Here is a 22,557-nt window from a genome sequence, read left to right on the forward strand (position 1 = left end):
CAAGAATGCGCAACTAATGAAAATGTGAAGTTGCACATGTAGATATTTGTATATGTGAATATATAAAGGAAAAAAAAAATACATATTTGCAAAGAATGAATAAAATTGCATTATGTAATAGAAAAACAAATTAAAACATATATATATGCATTTTAATATATTCGTTTATTGTTTTTATGCTTTATAACATATAATGTGTATGTTGTTTATTAAAAACACGCAACAAAAAAAAAAAAAATATTTTTGTATATATTAAAATTTTTTTTTTTTGATAATATTTATTAATTTTAAAAAGGATATAACATGCGATATTTATCGCCTATTTTTTTATAAATATATTTCTGTTTTTAAAAAAATTCGGAAAGTAAATAAGATAATAAAAATTTGTCTATACCCTTTTTTAGAACTATTTGATATTTAATTGTGTTACTATTATCATTGTTCTTCTTGTGGGTACTTTTGACCCTCGTTTTTCATAAAGGATTTTCGCATAACTCACATCTTTTCCTTTCATAAGGATTTTCATAAGTACACATACTACAACATTTGACTTTATTACTTTTTTTTATGGTATATGTAATATTACTGTCTGGTATAGTAACATTTTTTTTTTTTTTCGATGATGATTTACTATTACTAAGTATGTTATCGTCAGATGAATAAAAGTATTTATTGTCACTATTATTATCGTTATTATTTTCTTTTTTTTTTTTCTTTTTTTTTTTGCTATTTTCTTCAAGTAATTTCTTCTGATCAGCGAGAAGAGATGGAGCTGGAAATTCATCTATATTAAAAGATTTATAAAAATTGGAAATATCATTTTTATCTGTTTTATTTTTTCCAGTTTTATTAGAGCTTAAAGACGTTAAACCTGTGGTTGCATTATTAGTTTTTTTATCATTCTTTTTATCATTTTTTTTTTCTTCCTCTTTCCCCTTATTTTTTGAAGTATTCGATTCTTTTTTTTTCCAATTCAATGTGATATCTTTATTTAAAGCTCCCGATTTATTGTCCTTACTTTTTGTTTTATTGTTACTGCTTATTAAAAAAGGAAAAGTATCGTCCTCGGTTTTTTGTTTTGGTAAAGGAGGGTACTCTACATCAAGGACCCCACCTTTTGAATTCAATGATGTATTTTTATTATTTTCAACTTTTTGCTTATAAGAATTAATATTTTTATCTTCATTGTTTAATTTGGTACTATTATTACTTCCAATTTTATTACGCTTTCCATTTGTAGATAAAGGATTACTAGCATTACTTCCCTTGAGATTTGCATTATTTGAGTTGTTTATATTAAAACGAGATATAGTAGCGATACTAGAGGTTCGATCGTCATTATTGTTAGAAGCAAGAGATGGAAATTCTTCATTCTTTTGTATATCACTATTTTTATTTGTATTTGTTGTATTAATAATAGAAGAGACATAAAAATATATATAATATAGTTCATTAATTCTTGAACTTTTAATAATATTTAAAAAACGATTTCTTAAAGATAATGATGTATCATATAAATTGGAACTAATTTTTTGATCTTCTATATTTTTATATTTTTCTGATCCTCTATATGTATTTGAAGATCTATTATAATTACTACCATTGTTTACAACATTATTTGTATTTCTATTCCTCAGTATAAATTCTATATCTTTTCTAATTCTGTAATATTCAGGGCCTGTTGATAAACATTCTTCTAATGCTCGTGCATTTACAAAATTGCTAAGGTCTTTCGATATCGTAGTTAGTGATGTTAAATCTACATCAAGGGCAATCTTTTTTAGTATGTTTTTTTTATTTTCATTAGATATATTTAAAAATTTATTAATACATGGATCTTTTTGATATGCTGATAAATAATTACTTATAAATAAATAAAAAAATGAAACTAAATTTAAATTTGGGTCTATACAATATAACATGTCAAAAGAAACTTTTTTGCAAATATCCCATTTTTGATCATAAATATGATTTATTATAATATTATTTGGATTTTTATTTTTAAAAGATTTTTTTATTAAATTCGAAATATTTTCAAGTTCCATTATATTATTTTTAGAATTTATAACATCAAAAAGGGAAGTCAGTTTTTCTTTTCCTTTTACATTATTATTGTTTTTTTCACTGCTACATTTTATTGGTGTAGTATTGCTGCCTTTTTTATTTACACTACTAATTAATGAATTATCATTACTTTTATTTTTTCCATTTTTAGAATTAGTAACACTTTCACATGCTAGTGTAATTCGTTTATTAATAGCTTCAATATCTTTCCATGTATTATTACATAAGGTATATATACTCTTTATATTAGTGTATACTTTTTCTAATGCATTATTTTCAATTTTAAAAAATAAAAATGTTAAATATAAAAACCCATACTTACTTAATTCGTTAATATTAATTTTTGTGGCGTTTTCAAATTTATGTCTTAAATTAACCATACTTTTATTATTATTATAATTATATATGGCATCATTTTTTTCTTTCTTTTCATTTGAATTGTTAGCATTTTTCTTATTTTTGTTACTATTTGTACTGTTATTAATTTTCCCTAGTATCGTTTTCTTTTCACTTACGTGCATAAAAAAGAATGAATAATATAATATGAAAGATCTATATATAATAATATTAAAAAATAGATTTAAATAATGTTTCTCTAAATCTTCTTTATTATATAATAAATAATCAATTTTTTCTATTATGCCATCAAAAAATATTTTAAAAATAAAAAAATTATTTTTTTTGTGTTCTGTTCCAAAATCAGTATCTATAACACTTTTTGTCAAATCAATTATTTCTTCATTTGATAAATAAAAATCGTTGTTATTTTTTGTTAGAATGTCTAAAATATTTACAATTGATTCTAAATCTTTTTTCATAATTTGTAAAAAAATTGTTTTTTTATTTTTAAAATATTCTACAAAATTTATCATTTTTATTTCAATAAAATATTCAAAATACCAAGAATCAGAAAAACTTTTAAAATCATAAATACATTTATAATTATTTATATCTATTTTTTCTCTATTATTATCTTCTTCATTTTCACATATATTTGAATTCCCTTTTTCATTATTTAACTGAATAATATTAATATTGTTTCTATAATCATTTCGATCATTATATGTATTATTTCTACCACGATTGCTACTATTATTATTTGCACTATTTCGTATTTCATTATAGGATGCTCCACCAATGGAAAACGCTATTTTGTTTCGTTTGCTACCCTTTTCTTCATGTTTTTCTGCTAAATGTAGGCATAAATCCATTCTATTGTCAAACACAACAAATATACATTGCTCGTACAGGCATGGGTGATGTTTTTTTTTATAGTGTGCAAATAAATTATCGTAATCCTTGTAAACCTAAAAATAATGAAATTAAATATTATGAAAAAAATATACAAACATATTTCGTAGTTGTATTATTACATAAAATGTAGAGTGACACAATTTATAAATTTCTTACGTGAAGGTGAAGCTGATCATAGTAGACAATGTCGTCGATTTCATTTTTCTCGACTCCTTTAATTTCAGGGTTTTTTTTATTAAAACAAAATTTACAAAAGAAGTGATATTTATTTATATGACTCATATATGTATCAAAGTCATATAAATAATACGAACATATATGGCAATAAATATGTCTTATTTTATATTTATTTTCTGAAATTTGTTCTCCATATTCAATATGGGCTTTAACATTTTTTTTTAAAAAAATATTATATTCAAATAAAAAATTATTATCATTATTTCCTACACATATATCACAATATGTTTTTTTATGTTCTGACAAATGTTTACATAATTCACTTAATCTGGTGTAACAATATTTATTTAAATGTTTTAAATTTGTTATATTATCTAAATTTGTAAAACATGTTTTATAAAAAATATCTATAACATTAAAATAATGGTCTGTCGACTCCGATTCAAGCTCACTTATATTATGAGCATCTCTAGTATATTGATGATACTTATCATATATTGAATCATTTTTTTTACGTAATAAATTTTGTTTATTATAAATATATATATATTCAAAATATTTATTTATTTTATGACTATTATTTAATTTAAATTTTTCGACTTTTTTATTTTGTACTTTTACCCAATAATCAATACAAGGAGTTAACAAACAAGCATAACTCGTTAAAAGTGTTGATAAACTATATATATAATAATATTCATAAAATATTTTTTTTTCTGTATCTACAAATATTTTTGAGAAAAATGCATATCGTTTTAAAGAATTAACACATCCATTAAGAATATATTTAGTTTTATCTTTTTTCCTTTTTATATATTTTTCATAATGATTAAACAAATACATATTTTCCCCTTTTTTTGCACTTTTTGTTGTATCTTCATTTGATTTGGGATCCTTCTTTAATATATTTCTTAAAATAATAATATCATCATAATGTGATGAAAATATTTTTTTTAATTTATTTTTTTCTAATAAATCAGCTTGTTCTTTTTGTATATCGTCATCATTTTTTGATGTTAATTTTTCTATTTCTTCAATATCTTCAATCTCTTTACATATATCACTACTATATTTTTTTATAATATTTTGTTCATCTATTTCAATGCTTATATTATCTATTGATTCCCTTTTATCATTGATTTGATTCTTTTCAAGGCTTCCACTAAATTTAAGTTGTTTTCCTACAATTTCAGATTCGTTTATATTTTTATTTTCAATATCTCCTGCTAGCATATCTACCTCATCAGGTTCTAACAAGGTCTGAAGCAAATTATTGTATGTAAAATATGTATAAAAATTGTTTAGACAAAAAAATATATATTCATTTCGTTCTTTACAAAAAGGGCATTTAATTTTTTCTTTATCAAATGCATAATTAAATTTGTCATTTTGTATATTTGTTCTGTTATTTTGATGATAAGACTCATCATAATTTCGGTTTCTACCCCTATCCCTGTAGGAATAACTTCTTGAATTAATATAGCTATTACTTCTAGTATTATTTAGAGCATTTTGCCCTGTTGCATTATTATTAATATTATCATTATTTTCATAATTATTTTCTTTAATTTGCATATATAATAGTCGATAAAAACATAAGAAACAATATGTGTGATTACATTCTTGGATACATATAATTTTAATTAATTCAAAACATAAACTACATTCAATAAATTTAAAATCAAGTTCAACTTTTTTTAAATCAAAATTAACAATTTTGTATTCTTCTTTCATATCATCTTTTAAACAATAATTTTTGTTTTCTTCTTTCTCTCGTATTATTTTTTCGATTTCTTTTTTTATTAATCTATTTCCATTTTTTTTTATATTATCAATTATACTATTATATATAATCAAATTATTTTCAATTCTTAATATATCTGCATCACAATAACTAAATAATTTTCTTATATGATATGAAACGTTAATATATTTCGATTTATCTCCGAATGTCTCTTTTTCATCTTCATATTTCAAAGCATCATACTTTTTGTTATTATTAATATTTGGATTTCGGTTTATATACATTTTAGTATGTTAATATATATGCGTTTTTTATAGGGTTATACTTTTTTTGCAAATATTTTATTGGCTTTTTTTGTGTTCCTTTGTATATATATACTTTATGATTGTGTTACAAACTTATATAGACTTAGTCTCGCTAGCATATTCGCATATATTATTGTGTGCCAGCTATCTACAACGAGTATAAATGTGCAGATGATCGTCTTCACAAAAATAAATCAATATTTTTCAAAAAATATTTATATATATTTACGCTTGTAGGTATACATATAGATTTTTTGAATAAACTGGCCAAAAATAGGATGCTATATATATATCTATATTTAAAACAATACCATAAAGTTTGGAAACAATATGTATAAAATTGAGTTGTGCGCATGCCTAGTAATTTTAACAAATTTTATATAACTATATTTAATTTATTACATTTAAAGGTGTATTAATTCATATTTACATTATTATGAAATTAAATATAGATTTTTAATTCTATGTATTTATTATATATATTCTATATATTATTCTTTTTCATTCGGTGTTATATATATATTTTTTTTAGGTTAATTTTTATGTATTATGAATTCGATTAATTTATGTACTTTTTTTCCCTAACAATCTTGAAGGTGTTATATATGGTATAATTATTTGGGTATAAAATATATAAACCCAACGAAAACAAAATAAATATATAAATAGATATATGGACACTTTACAATTTCTTCTATGGAAGTTAATAATTGTTTAATGATTTTACACTAAGTACATTTATACATATAAATATATCATGTATGTATATATATTTATATATATTGTGGTATAACAAGATTTAATTATACTCTATAGTTCAAACCAATGATATATAAACTAATTAATAAGCGAATTTATAGTAAATGAAATATATTCTTACATATATATTATTCCATATTTTTTTATTTATTTCTTCAAAAAGGGATACTATATGAAAATTAATTTTCAAAATCTCCTACTACATAAGGAAAAATATATATGCATAATAATTAGTGTATATAGTGTACGATTATGCTATATATATTTTTATCCTTACCCAAACAGAAATGAATTACCCGATATATAATAAGTTTGTTTAATTTATGCAAAGTTATTACAAAAACAAAATAAATACTATATATAAATAATATTTTATTATTTTTTCACATTTTAACAAATTATAGAAATAAACCTATTCATCAATCTATTTTATATTTATATGTTAAGCTTTTTTATCTTATGCTATACTGCTATTTGTATGATATTTAAAATAATTTATTTATTAATTTTTTTTTCTTTTTATTTTGTCACACCAAAATGTAGTTCAAATTTTAACACTGATTTTTTATGTAAACTAATTCTCTATATTAGCTAATAAGTTCCTACTATATTTCTACATAACAATTTTTATTCTTTTTTTAGCGCCCTTTTCCCGTTATACGGTTTATGATGTTATTTTATTCATTTTGTTGTTCTAAAAAAATGATAGTCTCAAGAGAGAGCATATTTATTTTTCTAATCTTTCAAACATTTTTGTGGTAATATATTTTATAAGAAATTTTAATAAAAATCTGGTACATAATTTTACAAAATTGTAAATTATGTTATAGTTGTAAGATATATACAAATAAAAATTTTTAAAATAATAAAAAAAGACAAAAGGAAATTAAATTCAATGTTTATACATATACATACATGTGCGCATATATATGTCAACATATAAATTATAAAGGACAGTAAAAAAAAATAAGCCAGTATGCTCATAATAAAGTATAGATATTATCAAAGCATTATAAATTTATAAAAAATGAAAAAAATAAAAAAGGGTATATATTGCATAAGCAATTTTATAAAAGTTTTTTAACCTTTCAAAATCAGGAGCATATTATATGAACTCAATAAATAAATATTATTTTGTTCATAAGAATAATTGTTTTCTTAACCTTTTTTAAGCAATGCATTATTATAAGCATTTTGCGAATAAATATGTCGATATTAAATATAATGGGAATTCGTTAGTATAACTTTTCGTAAAGCTTATTGTACGAATTTATCCAAAGCTTGTACTAAAAAAATAAAGAAAATAGGGAAAATGTGGGGTGTAAAATAATGTTAATATTGTATATAGAATATATAATAAATAAAATGTTTTTTTTTTTTTTAATTTATGAATGTGTGTGTTTTCTTTATACCTCAATGGAATCTCTTTTCCCCTTGTCACTGGTTGAAAAAATCAATTCATGTGCTCCTCTACAAAAAATACAAAAAGGTTGTAAAGAATGAATGCAACAATTTTATATGAATAAGTTATTTCTTCATTTTGTTGATATTTTTTTCGCTTACATCCACAGGTTTTGCAAAACTTCAGTTTTCTTATGTTCTACGCTCTTGTAAAACAATGGGGTCTGAAAAGGGTATAAATTTTAAGGCATTAAAATGAGAACAAATTTATTTTATCTTATTTTAAGGGTGATTTATGCACATAAGAATATCAAAAATAGAATATGCATGAATATGTTTTGCATAAGTATATATATTACTTCCATCATTTTGAGAAAAAGGACAGAAAAAATCGAGTTGTAAAAAGACAGGGAATAAAATAGTTTTATAAAATAATCAATGGCATTATTATGAAATAATTTGCTGATTAAATAACTGTTATTTTTATTCATATCAATTAATGTGTGTGAATATAAGTAAAATTTCCAAAAGTTTTTTATTTTGCTTTTTTTGAAATCTTCATAATAATGAGATAAATCTTTTAAAATAACATTTTGTAAAAATGGAAATAAGTTAATAGTACTAATATGTAATATTCTGTTTAATATCATGTGATATAAATATTCATATAAATACATATATTTTATATATATGTTTATTATATTAGCTTGTTTTAAAAAATTTAAAGACATATAAGATGTTTTTAAAACATAGGGTAAATATTTTTTTATTTTACTACTTCCTTTAAAATTATCTGATTTTTGGATTATTTTATTTGATATTTCGCAAAAATAAAAAGTCCCTTTATATATTTCTTCTCCTTTTTTTTCATCATTTTCAAAAGTAATTAAATTGTCACCATTTTGATCGTCATTATTGCTACAGTTTAATATATCGTTTATACATTTCAAATCGATGTTATTTGTAAAAAAATAACTCCTACTTATTTCGTTATTCATATCTTTTATATTTTTCAAGAGTTTGTCCCCAATATGATATAAATCCTTTTTATTCTGAGAGACATACAAATTACTACCACTATTCGTTCGGATAATACTAGCATTAGCGCTGTTTATCTTTTCAGAACTACTAATTTGATCTTCTTTCTGATGGCTTAGCTTTTTGTCCTTATCATTATTTGGTGTGTTATCATAATTCGATTTCATATTAGCATTTTCATTTTGAATTGATTCTCCAGTTTTGTTTTTATCTATATTATCTGAACTATTCAAATTTTTATTTATGTTGTTAATGCTAGGAGATGGCATACTATTGGTACTATTACTCAATGCATTATTTGCAGTAAGTGTTCCAAAACTTTGAGAATTATTTCCAGGGTTTTGTCTTTCTATATTATTAGACTCTAATTTATTTGTGCTTGGTGTTACACTACTAGTTTCATTTTTAAAATATATATTTTTTTTTTTATTTTCTTCTGATTTTTTTAATTCTGTATTATTTTCATTATAATCACTAGTACTTTTCGTATTATAATATTCCGACGGAATATTCCGTGTATTTGTTTTTTCTTCATAAAAAAATTCATCAATAATTGTGAAAAAAATATGAATTTTTAAATAGTTTATTTGGGGGATATTCAATAAAGCTGATAATAATAATATGCTATTTTTGTCCTTTATAGTTTTTCCTTTTTTTTTATTATCAATATCTTCAGAAAAAAAATTAAAAAACGAAAAAAAATCATCATTACTTCGATTGTCTGATGTTATTATATATTTTAAAATGCTATTTAATGGAATTTTTAAATAACTTTCTTTATGTTCATTCATAAATAATTTCTGTGTTTTATTTTTTATTTCTTCCATTAGAAAAATGTTATTATAACTACTACCAATTTCATCATCACTATCATCATTATTATCTTTAGGTTTAAAATTTTCATTTGATTCATGAATATAGTTTATTTGATTTTCTTCCTTTTTGTTTTCTATATTTACATTTTTATAATTTTGTTTTTTTTCCCTTCGTTTTTCTTTGTCTAAATATCTATTATCATCATATGTCCCAATTGATGAAGCGGACTTTTTCTTTTTCAATTTATTGTGATAGTTCATATTATTTTTTATATTTTCATCTTCATTATTCTCAACATTTTTATTCTCATTATATTCCTCTTCTATCCATTTATCTTCTTCGGAAATATTTGTAAATTCTGCATAGACCTCGTTTTCCCATTGATTTTGTCCTGTTTTTCTTTTTTTTGACATTGACGTATTTCCTTCATCTATTTCCATTCTATAATCGTCTTCACCATTTTGTCCATATTCGTAATTTAACTTTTCATATCCATTTTGCTTATTCGTAAAATTACTACTGATTATTTCGGTTGTTTTTTTATCAATATGAAAATTTTCATGAGTATAATTTAAATTATCATAACTTTCAATAATTTGATTATTGTGTGTTTTAAAAATAGGGAATTCTTCATTTTGTTGATATAATTTAATTTTTTTTTTTTTTTTCCTATGCTTATAATCTATAATATCTATAGCATATTTGATTAAAACAAAAAAATTATTATAAATTCCAAAATAAAAAATTGATGCCCAAAAATTCACATTATTTTTTTGTGTCAGTAGATCGAAATTGTTGTTATAAAAATTAAAACAAATACCATTTATAATGGAATATTTTAATAATATATTATTAAATAACAATGAATATTCACATAAATCGTCAATGTTTTTTATTTTAATTGAATTTTTTGTTTTTTTTATTATTTCTTGTGTTTTTATTTCATCAGAAAAACATAATGTTCCGTCTTTTATAATACTGTTAATAAATTCAACAATGGGATAATACTTATCTATCTTAGTAATTTCTTCATCCTTAAGGTTATATTTTTCTTTGTATTGCAAACAAAATAATAATCTAAGGTTGCTATAAAACATATTATCAAAAGGTAGTATTAATATTTTTTTATAATAATCTTTATCAAATTTTCTATTGGTAGTTTTATTTTTGTCCTCTTCATCAACTTCTTTTTTTTCCTTATTATTATTATTATTATTATTATTATTAGTAGTAGTAGTATTACCAATGATGTTATCCGAAATATTTCGTTTTTTCGTATTTGTGTCATAATGACAACTACTTGTGTAAATAGTGTCGCTACTATTTCTATTTATATTGCTATAGACTTCTTTATTTTCAACACTGTTTGAAAATATTTCACTTTTATTTACATCCAATGTAATATCTTCACTTGCATCCACATTTTCTCTCATCTGTAAATACTCAAATGACCCGCTATTATGAATATATTCATGCATTTTTATAACATATAATTTAGTGTTGTTATTACATTTGTTTTTTGTTTTTTTTCTATCATGCACATTTTTATTATTATTCATGATTTTGTCAAAAATTATTTCTAATTTTTTTAATTTCGTTTCAAAATGTTCTGAAAGATGAGAAGAACAAGAACTAACATCATCTTGTGATTCACGTATATTCCGAGTTTCAATAGTTCCAGATTCATTATTCTCTTGTATGCATTCACCAATTTCACTATTACTTTTTATATTTTCCGGGGTAATATTTGAATCTTTTTCTCTTTGTATTATTTCGTTACTTATATCCTTATCCATATTCGTCTTATTATTAGCATTTTCTGAAGACGCATCCGTTTTTATTTCCTTTTCTGCACACGGGGTGTGTTCATCCAAAAAATTCGATGAACTATGCTCCTTTTCATTTAAAATTGTTTGTAAACATTTTAATCGTATTATATGTAAAAATAGATTATAAAGAAAAATTTGTTCATTCCCTTCACCTATTAATTCTATTATGTTATTAATCAAATTAGTTATATAGTAGTGACTATTTTTTAACTTCATTCGCAATATTATTTCTTCTATAATATGTTCTACTTCTTCAAAAAATAATTCTGGGCATAATATCCATATTTTCCGTTTAACATTAATCGAAGTAATTTCATAAAAGGATTTAGCAGCGGGTGTATCTTCTACTAATACTTTTAAAATCTCTATAGGAATAACATTTATTTTATCTAATACCATAGAGAATAATGGCTGTATTTCGCGTACTTGAAACATTAACATCATTTTTTTAGCTAACTTTGTTAAACTGTAAAAAAAATTATGGTAGAAAGTATATTTATGAAATTAGCTAGTGTAATAAACATAATGTTATACATTTGCATATATTTTTTTTTTTCGTGGTTACCATTTTTGAGACTTTTCCACTGATTTAACTTTATTTATGAATTTTGGAGATAAATAATTTTTAAATACATGCTTATATGTTATGTGTTTAGGAATATTTAAAAATTTGAGAAAATCCATCAAACCAGATAATGCAACATCTTGAAATGATTGCGTTTGTCGCCACACTTTGCATGCTCTAACTGCAGGATTACTATTTTCTTCGTCATTTTTTAATTGGTAATTATCTAACATAAAAAAATAAACAAGCAAATATGCATAAATATGTATATATGTGTGTGTGTGTAAAACATTTAGTTTATGTTGTTTAGGATCTTTCTTTTTTTTTACATTCTATCCATCTTAATAATGCATTTCGTCCAGCAGGTCCACAATTTAAGCCCTCTCTAAATACTTCAGGGTTTTCATTTAAATTGTTTACCTCATTTTGATTGAATAAGTTTATGTAGTTTAGTTCTTCTTTTCTTCTCCTATCAGCATATTTGCGGCCAAAATTAAAATTCCAGCCAGTACTCATAACTCAAAAAAAATATTAAAAAATTATAATAAAGTAAAATAGTAAAAAGCACACAAATAATATGAAAAATAAATAATAATAATGGTAGTAGTAGTATTATTATTTAATACATGTATGCTTCAAACTAGTGTGGAATGGATAAAACAAAATTCCAACTAATAATTTAGGTTAAGCCATATATACATATTATATTAATTTATTTGTTTATATACTTATATAATATATTAAAATTAGTAACGCTGCTGCGAAGGATTATTTTTATGTGATATAGTCAAATCGAAGTGTAATATAAAAACAATGGTTCATGTGTAAATATGCATATTGTATACATATTATATGTGCATATTTTATTTATTTGGGTATCTTTATTCGCAGTATTAAATGCATTTAATATGAAAATTACAAATATTTATACAATATTGTCTCGAAATAATTATAGAGTAGCATATATTTTTAATTTTCCATTTTTTATATTTATATTATATTACTTTTGTTTTATTTTGCTTTGCCATTTGTATATTTTCAATTTTTTTGATTTATTAACTATTTTTCAAAATGTTGCACATTCATTACTTATTGTTATTATTTATAGTTTTGGGATAATTTATTTATAATATATATTTGCTTACCCTAATCCATTTTATACACGAATTCGAGCTTCTTAAAGTAGAAACAACTACTATGGAATATATATAATATTATTTATTTAATTTATAAAAATAAAAAACATATTTCATAAATAATATATATTTTTTAAGCGCAATACTCCTACGAAATATCCTTTTTTAAATTTAATTTTGAACAAAAGGATTTATTATACCTCTATAGGTATACACCTAAAATTAAAATTGTAGAAAATTTATAGAGACTTATTGCCGATATTCTCTTTACATTTATATTAGTAATATTAGCTATTATTCATTTTATTCTTCTTTTAATATAATTTTATATAAATATATATCAATTTTAAACATTAACGAAATATATACATATATTATACCTTATATTATTTAATATTCAAAATATTCATAAAATTACTATAGTGAGAAATTGAACGTATACAGAAAAATAGGCAATAATTTTTATTTGCCTTATTGAAAAGTTAATTTGAAAATGTTAATTTTTTGTTATACATTTTTTCATAAAAAAAAGTTTAAAAAAAGATAAAACAAATACAAATTGCAATAATTATAAATAAAATTAGTTTAAGTAATCATTAAAAGAATAGATGTTAAATATTTTGTCTCAGGTAATGAAACATGAACAGGGTGGTCCGAACTTACTCTTCCCTCCCCTATTATTACCCCTTCACATTTTGCCCAATTCAAAGCTCTTCTTATACATAAAACTAATTCATTGTAGCCTATTAATTTGTTACAACTTGATACAAATACATAACCAGGCTTTTGTATTATTTTAAATGATACATACAAAAGCTTTTGATAAACTTTTAAAGCTGCTGGTAATAAATAGTTATTACGTGCTAATGGTGGGGGATCTATTAATATAACATCATATTTTTTTTGGAAAAAATCATAATTATTATTTTTAATTAATAATTTTTCTATATCATTGAGATCAATACGATTATCTTTACTTTTTTCATATATATATATATTTTGCATATCCGAAAATAATGTGCTCTTTTTATCATGCTCTGTTTTTTTCATTTCTATCGTATTGTTGTCATTTTGTTCTTCCAATTCAATGTCCAAACATTCATCAGTTTGTTCATCGCTTTTCTCAAGTAATTGTATATTATTATTTCTATTATGTGTTGTCCCTAATTTTACATGTAAAGATACGTTAAGGAATTTTTTAACACATCCATGCACAAAGTTAATTTTGTTTAAAACATTATTATACTGAGCAGATTTTATTCCATTTTCTATGGCCAAATAAGAAGAATCAACACATGTTACTTCATTAGCACCATAATAAGCTAAAGTAATTCCAAATCCTCCAACATATGAGAATAAATCTAAAACATTTTTATCTTTACAATATGAAATAAGCATCGAGCGATTATCTCTTTGGTCATAATACCATCCTGTTTTTTGTCCTTTTAATATATCAGTAAAAAACGTTAATCCATTTTCTCGAATTTCTATTGGTGGTTTATACAACCCTTTATATACTAATTTAGTTAACGACAATTTTTCAAGTTTACGTATATGACTATCATTTTTTAAAATAATTGTATCGGGATTTAAAACATTTTCAATGCTCTTTAATATAATGTGTAGTAATACATCCATTCCACTTGCATTTACCTGAACAGACACTAACTTATTATATTTATCTATTACAATTCCTGGTAAAAAATCACCTTCTGCATTAACAACCCTAAAAAAATTATCGTTTGGAAATAATTCCAACCTTTTTTCATATGCTTTTTTTATTTTATTATTAAAAAATTCTTCATTAATATTTTCGTTAACATTCATAGTTAATATTCTAGACACAATCGTTGAATTTTTATTGTATATTCCTACTCCTATATTTTCATTAAATTCATTTTTTATATTAACAATACATGGACTATATAAAAACAAATCATTGTCATTTTTCACGTCCTTTGAGTATACCCAAGGAAAACCATTTAATATATTTTTAACACTGTTATCTTTTATAATTAACCATGGTCTTTTTTTAGGGTTTGTGCCATTGTTGCCAATATTCTCATTATATGTAGTTGAACTTGGGGTATGCACCCCTCTCCTTGTTGTTCCTATGCATTTTTTATTCAAATCTCGTTTTAAAAACAAATTGTAATTTCCCTTTGCATATGAAAACAGTTTCACCATAAGAAAGCTTTAAGTAACGCTTGTATAAAAATTTTATTTAAAAATTGTATATGCATATATATATGTAATTTATTTAAAAAGACCTTTACTTTTTTTTTCCTTTTTATATATTATTACTATTATATGCATATTTTACATACAAAAACTATACAATGAAACTGTCAAAAGAATTCCCTTCTCAGTTGTTAATATATTTTTTTATCCTTCGTTTCTTATAATCAAAATTTTATCCCATATTTAAATTCCTTAACGCATAAATGATTTTACTGCATATTCTATATTTTTTTGAAAAGGCGGAGCGAAGTATTAAACACTATTTATTTTTTCATTTTTTTTTTCCACCTTTTTTTTTTTTTTTTTTTTATCATTATATTTCATTTTTATTTAAAACATAAAAATAAGAAAACTTATATAATTATGTGATGGGAATATATAAATATCGATAATAACATTTCAAAATGATAATTATTTTGTAAAATTATCCATGTTACAACTTAAACAGCACAAATGATGATGGATTATAAAGAACATATTTATATTATTTGAAAAAACATAAAAAAATAAGTAATATCAGCACTAAAAGAATTTTAAAAAAAGAATACATCGATGTATTTTTACTTGCTTATATATATAAAGTAATATTATATTCACCAATAGAATATATCATATATTGTTTTTGTAATATATATGTCATATCTTTTTTGATAACTGAATTCTTTCATTTTTACCATTTAAACAAAAAAACATTAAACATTTTTCGAAGAAATGGAATATTTTTAACTTAAAAAGGATATTAAAGGAGGAAAACATACATATACATTCGCATGTAATTATTTATATGTACGTTTTTCCTCATGATGGACATAACATATATAGATCATATTGACCATAAATTGATCATTGTTACGTCTAAATAGTATCAAAAAAAATAATAATAATAAATAAAAAGTAAAAAAATACAATAATACAAAATGTATAACGGTATTGGATTAAAAACTCCACGAGGTTCAGGAACAAATGGATATATTCAAAGCAACTTGGCACACATTCGCCGTGCCAAAAATACAGTTAGAGATTATGAAAAATTTCGAAATGAAGTTAGTATGAATAATATTGTTGATAAAAAATATACATGTGATTTTTCAATTATTGAACATTCAGAAAAAAGAAAAATAGAGTTAGAAGTTTTATTATATGAAGAAAAAATTAAAGAAGAAGGAAAAGAAAATATTGAAGAACTAATTAATAATTATAGAAAAAAATTATATGATGAATATTATGAAAAAAAAAATACAGAAGAAAAGTTTAATGTAAATAAAAATCGAAAAATTGATGCTAATGAAAATATACACATGCTAAATGATAGAAAAAGAAAACAAATAGAAAATTTACAAAAAGTTTTGAAAATTAAAAAGGACGATAAAAAGAGAGAAGATATGCAGTTAAAGGAGAGTGAACAAATGATAAAGAAGCAAAAAAAAGATAGCAAAGATAGCGGAAGCGATAGTAGTAGTAGTAGCAGTAGCAGTGGTGATAGTAGTAGTGCTAGTGGTAGTAGCGATGAAAGCGACGCTAGTAGCAGCGGAAGTGATTGCAGACGCAATAGAAGACGGAAAAAAAGATATCGATCTGAGTCTAGTTCGGGTAGTTCTCATAAATCTACTAGATCTGATTATTCTAGCGATTCTAGCAACCGTACTTCGAATACATCAGAACACAGTGATTCAAGAAGCTCATCAAATATAAGACATAAAAAAAGTAGTAAAAAAATAAAGGCCAAGTCATCACTTCCAATAAGAGTATCTGTTATAAGTAGTATTCCTGATACACCCACCAGAAATGATTCCAATGCAACATCAGATGACGATAAAATAAAAAATTCCGATCGTTCAACTAGTTCACGCAGATCAAGAGGTAATAAACGTACATTAAAGGAAAGGACTCGTAAAAAAGGAAAATCTCAAAGCAGCTATAATGATAGCGATGATGATAAAAATTATAAGCGTAATAAAAAAACCAAGAACCGTAGTAAACGAAATAATTCTAACAAGCATGGTAGTATCACATCATCTGACGAAAGCAATATAAAGGAGAAAAAGAAACCCTCATTAGATGGCGTAAAAAAAAAAGACAAGAGCCACACAAAAAATAATAAACCAGAAAATTCTCTAAATAAGGACGAAACGCTGGATATTTTAAATGATATAAAAAAATATTACAGCAAAAAGAAAGAATCTACTAGCGAGCAAGATGATAAAGAGTCGAAGCATACCACCAACAATTCTGATAATAGTAGTAGTGAAAATGATAATAATAACAGCGACAGCAATAGTGTTGCTTCTAGCCACACAAAAAAAAAGAAAGAAAAGCATAAAAAGGAGCGATCCTTAAGCAGTCAAAGTTATTCTAGTCAATCACCAATTAGAGATAAAAAGAATAATAATAGAATTGTGAAAAAGAAAAAAGGAGAATATGATAGTGATTCATCTGATTCTCGTTCTAATCATGAGCATCGCCGTGGCCATAATCGGCATACTAAAAGAAGGCGAGGCGATGAAAGCAGCGAAGGAAGCATTAGGAGTATAGATCGTCATAAAAATAAAAAAAGAGATAGAGATAGTTCTGAGAGCATAGACAAAAAACATAGGGGAAAGAATGCAGATGGAATTGACAGACATAAGCATAGAGAGAAAGATAAAGAACGAAAACATGAAAAGAGAGATAGGGGACTAGAAAAACGTCAAAGAAGTAGAGAACGACATAAGGAAAGAAGACATAGAAGGGAGAATAGTGACTCATAAGAAAACAAAAAATAAATCATATATTTGTAACATAACAATTCAGTATATGCTATGATATAAAAATTATTCATGGAAAGCGCAAATTCATTTATCTTCGCTTTATTATTTTATGATTCTATTATTATTGTATTTTTTGATGCACAACATAATGCAATCGTAATTTTTCGTTTGTTTAATTTTATCTAATATCTCCCAAATATGGGTATGTATATAGTCAAAATAATAATTATGATAATGACAAATTCTCTATATTTGCATAGACATATGTCATATTATTATTTCGATATCTTTACATATATCTCCTTTTAATTTATTTTTTTTGTTTCAAATATAACTATAATAATTGTTAAAATCAAATAATAAAAAAACATATGTTAATAGTTAGTGTTAAAAAAAATGTATATAATTATAAGGGTAAATAAATGGCATAGCTATGTAAGTCCATATTATGCATATGGCTTATATTCCCCTAAAAATATGAATTTTTAAATAAATTTTACAATACAACACTATACAATAAATATCATATAGTTTACACACTTGTGTGCACATAAAAAATGTGTATAAATATATATAATGCATATATATTTTTTGCATTAATATGATAGGAAAAAAAACTAATCTCGACTTTTATTTTTAAACCATTGCAATAAGCCACCCAAGGCACTAACAGTTTCAAATTGTATATTTTTTTTGTTTATTGAATTAATAAAATTATCATTAATTTCTGGATTGTTATCAATTTCATTGATATCAATTAATCTTGAATTTTTAAAAAATGTATTTCCTCCAACAGTTATAGCTTTTCCTTTTGTAAAATATTCTACCCATAATTCATAACCATATTTTATTAAAAAAGTTAATGTCCATGCAACAGGGGCAATTATAAATAAAAATAATGATAATACAAATTTATATGTATTTTTTTTTTCTAATATATATAATTCATTGTAAAATGGACTTATATTGTACCATTGATTAAAATTTTTTTTTATATAATTATAAAAATAGTCTACACATATGCTATCACAAATTATTAAAATATTAATATCCCTTTTCCCTTGTGGTATTTCAAATTCTGAATATAATCCAGATTTTCTTATTGTATTTCTCATATTATTTATTATATCATATGTAGTTTCATTGAAAAAAGAGAAAATACTTTTTTTTAAATGAGCTGCATTTTGTCCTTTATTTCCGATGTTGTTTGAGCTAATATTGGAGGGTGCCATATATGGGGGTATGTAATATTTAGATCGCAATATTCTTAGCAAAGTTGCATGAAAATTGTATATTAAATATAGAGCATTTTCCTGAACAAGAGCATTGAAAAAATTTGGAGCATTATTTTGTAAATTGTATTCATCTTCATCTTTTTTAATTTCAAGGTTATTATTCGGTTGAATATTGGTTTTATCATTTTTTTCACTATTCACAAGAAAATAATATAACAAAGAAAGTATTTCCTTGGGGTTATTAAATATAGCTGCACCAATACTTGTAAGTTCTGTTAGTCTATCTCTTCCTAAACAAAAATGTGGAATATTTAAAAGAAGGCATTGCTGTATTATTGATATATACTGTCCATTAACTTTTTTTAAATTATCATGTATAGAATCTATAGTTTTCCTTTGAACTAAATCAGCTCTATTAAAAGACTTTAATATTTTATCATAATCAACATATCCAATTCCAAAAATTACACAATCAAATTTCGTTTTTTTAATATCTTTTATTATATTCATATTTTTAAGTTCTAATAATTCTATATTACTTCTATTGCTTGGTAATAAATCACATATTTGTAAATCAACATTTTTGTCATCCCATTTTATTTTTAAATTTTTATATTCAACATTGTTTTCGTTGATTTTCCATTTTAGTTGTCCTTTACTTTTAGTTTTGCATCTTAAAGCTAAGCTTCTGAACATTTTTCACTTTCTTTTTTTTAATCATGCGTTTTTGTATGCTGCGTATTTTCCCTTCTTTTTTTTGTTTTTTTTTCTTGTTATTATTCTTTCGAAAGATCCATCATGAATATTCAATCTGGGTTAGTTCATCATTACATTCATTTATTTTTAAAAAAATCAGTCATAAGTATGTATAATATAGAATATTGTGTATTATGCGCATATTTATTTTTCTTCTATGTAGAAAAGCAAAAACAGTTGCTCAACTTTTTATAAAACATTTTCCATCTTCAATCTTCTAGAAAGGATACTATAAACAAAATTTACTGCAATGTATATATACTATTTTTATTTCGTAAATATTTATATTTATTTAAATGTACACATAATAATTTTGTTTCCTGTTGCCCGTTATATTTTGAAATGTTTTTTTTTCATCTTACCATTTTTTGGGATACTTGTTTATTTTAATTGTGCTCTACATATATCAATAAAAAGGATAATTTTAGAAAATGCTCAACTATAGATTCTTTTATAGATTGTGTGTTGTGGTGATTATTATTTTTTCTTAATATTGTTTTATAAAATGCATATTAATTCGTTAATATATAAAATTATGAAATTCAATTAGTTTGTAAAATTATTATTATTTTACATTTTTTATAATACAAATATATAATAATGATGCAATCATTTATTTTTTAGAAAAATCACCCCCCAAAAACATTCACATAATATAGCATGAACAAAATAAAAGTGTCACATAGTTACTTGATTTATTATACATTATTAATTTTGCATATGCACAATATATTCCTTATAAGAATATATGTACATTCATATTAACTTATTTAAGCACATCCTCTCAATATAATAGATCAATCAAATATGCTTCCAAAGCTGGTATCAAAATTATATATCAAGAAAAATGTGAACAATAAGGGAACATAATAATGATAGCAAATAATGTTAAAAAAGTTTTTGTTGCGGGTTATGCTCGAACCCCTATAGGCTCATTATGCGGATCAATTTCTCAAATACCTGTGCATAAATTAGGTTTTAAAAAATAAAGAGATAGACTAAAAAATTACATGTTTTTACTTGAATATCGATGTTTTCTTCATTGTTGTCCATATGAATGTATATTAATTATTTTACTTATTTGCTTTCCATTTTTTTTTCGAACAGCTATACCCACAATATTAAAATCGCTAGAAAGAAGTCAAATAGAAAAAGACATAGTTGATTGTGTAATTTTTGGTCAATCATTTTCTAGTGGATGTGGACCTTTACCCCTTCAAAAAATCCTTGTTTCTACAGGTGCGATTGTATATGTTTTTTTATAACAAATTTGCACTGTCATTATGATGCCTCCTTATGTATTTAGCCAAGTTTTGTCACATATGGATGTGTTTTTACCTGTTGCTGGTATCATTTATCAGCATACAGAATATTCATCTTTATCATTTCCACCTGAATGTGTTTAAGGATATATACAAGTCGAATTATTATCGTATTTTTTGGACTCACCTTTAATCTTCTCTTAGGTATTAACATGAATGCAAAAACACATCTTATTAATAATTTGTGTTGTAGTGGATTAGACGCAGTGACCTTAGGATATGATTTAATAAAATCAGGAAAAGATGTTTGTGTTGTTGGATCAATGGAATCAATGTCTCAAAGTTCATTTTTTTTGAAAAAATTAAGAACAGAAACATGCAAACTAGGGAATGTTACTTTTAATGATAGTATAATACATGATGGATATGAATATATATCAAATAATAAGGAATTAAAAAAAAACAATAATATGGAATTATTTTGTAAAAAACATAAAATTCCAAGAATTGATTTAGATAATTATGTTATAAATTCATATAAAAGAGCAGCAAATGCATATAGTGAAAATTTAATACCCCAAGAAATATTTCCTTTAATAATTCAAAAAAAAAAAAACACATTAGAATACGAAAAAACAGTTATTGACAGTGATGAAATATATAAAAAATGTAACATTGATGATATTTGTAATTTAAGTAGTGAAAATATTATCACAAATTATAATATAGCTCCATTTGCTGATGGTGCATGCTCAATCGTTTTAATGAGTGAAGACAAAATTAATGAGCTTGGTTTAAATCCATTAGTAGAAATTGTAGCTTATGATAATGCATCTGTGCAATCTTGTGATTCTCCCTTAAGTATTTCTTATTCTATATTAAAATGCTTAAAAAAAATTAATAAATCTTTTGTTGATTATTATGAAATTAATGAATCTTCAGCATTAGATGTTATTTTTAATGTTAAAAATTTGGGCATAGATATATCTAATGTAAATATTAATGGAGGAGCTTTATCATTGGGACATCCAACTGCTGTATCAGGTTCAAGAATTCTTATATCATTAATAACGATTTTAAAAAATTTTGATATGAAATTTGGTTGCGCATCTATAAACAATTATTTAGGCTCTGCGACATCAGTTGTCGTGGAAAATGTGTAATCACCATTTTTTTGTTCTTATAATTAATTTAATTAATATTTCGCATCTCATTTATCTATTCTTAT

General features: G+C 23.2%; 6 protein-coding genes across 6 annotated transcripts; 2 read left to right on the forward strand and 4 right to left on the reverse strand.

The window, feature by feature from the left end:
• Nucleotides 1–473: 473 nt before the first annotated feature.
• On the reverse strand, nucleotides 474–5,523 carry PVVCY_1301570 (zinc finger protein, putative; the record flags this gene model as incomplete). The annotated part of the gene is made up of 2 exons (XM_008623832.1): nucleotides 474–3,371; nucleotides 3,475–5,523. 2 exons carry the CDS (start codon nucleotides 5,521–5,523, stop codon nucleotides 474–476), a joined length of 4,947 nt encoding a protein of 1,648 aa, XP_008622054.1.
• Nucleotides 5,524–7,538: 2,015 nt separating this feature from the next.
• On the reverse strand, nucleotides 7,539–12,468 carry PVVCY_1301580 (conserved Plasmodium protein, unknown function; the record flags this gene model as incomplete). The annotated part of the gene is made up of 6 exons (XM_037634725.1): nucleotides 7,539–7,589; nucleotides 7,716–7,773; nucleotides 7,867–7,928; nucleotides 8,064–11,853; nucleotides 11,953–12,178; nucleotides 12,282–12,468. 6 exons carry the CDS (start codon nucleotides 12,466–12,468, stop codon nucleotides 7,539–7,541), a joined length of 4,374 nt encoding a protein of 1,457 aa, XP_037490781.1.
• A 1,205-nt stretch (nucleotides 12,469–13,673) lies between these two features.
• PVVCY_1301590 (S-adenosylmethionine-dependent methyltransferase, putative) lies at nucleotides 13,674–15,275 on the reverse strand (the record flags this gene model as incomplete). The annotated part of the gene is made up of 1 exon (XM_008623834.1): nucleotides 13,674–15,275. The coding sequence occupies one exon, from the start codon at nucleotides 15,273–15,275 to the stop codon at nucleotides 13,674–13,676; it is 1,602 nt and encodes a 533-aa protein (XP_008622056.1).
• Nucleotides 15,276–16,246: 971 nt separating this feature from the next.
• Nucleotides 16,247–18,076, forward strand: PVVCY_1301600 (conserved Plasmodium protein, unknown function; the record flags this gene model as incomplete). Its single annotated transcript, XM_008623835.1, has 1 exon — nucleotides 16,247–18,076. One exon carries the CDS (start codon nucleotides 16,247–16,249, stop codon nucleotides 18,074–18,076), a length of 1,830 nt encoding a protein of 609 aa, XP_008622057.1.
• Nucleotides 18,077–18,693: 617 nt separating this feature from the next.
• Nucleotides 18,694–20,007, reverse strand: PVVCY_1301610 (conserved Plasmodium protein, unknown function; the record flags this gene model as incomplete). Its single annotated transcript, XM_008623836.1, has 1 exon — nucleotides 18,694–20,007. The coding sequence occupies one exon, from the start codon at nucleotides 20,005–20,007 to the stop codon at nucleotides 18,694–18,696; it is 1,314 nt and encodes a 437-aa protein (XP_008622058.1).
• Nucleotides 20,008–20,939: 932 nt separating this feature from the next.
• Nucleotides 20,940–22,492, forward strand: PVVCY_1301620 (acetyl-CoA acetyltransferase, putative; the record flags this gene model as incomplete). Its single annotated transcript, XM_008623837.1, has 3 exons — nucleotides 20,940–21,042; nucleotides 21,175–21,306; nucleotides 21,534–22,492. 3 exons carry the CDS (start codon nucleotides 20,940–20,942, stop codon nucleotides 22,490–22,492), a joined length of 1,194 nt encoding a protein of 397 aa, XP_008622059.1.
• Nucleotides 22,493–22,557: the final 65 nt, after the last annotated feature.

The sequence above is a fragment of the Plasmodium vinckei genome (genome assembly GCF_900681995.1).
Source record: "Plasmodium vinckei vinckei genome assembly, chromosome: PVVCY_13".
Lineage (NCBI taxonomy): Eukaryota > Apicomplexa > Aconoidasida > Haemosporida > Plasmodiidae > Plasmodium > Plasmodium vinckei.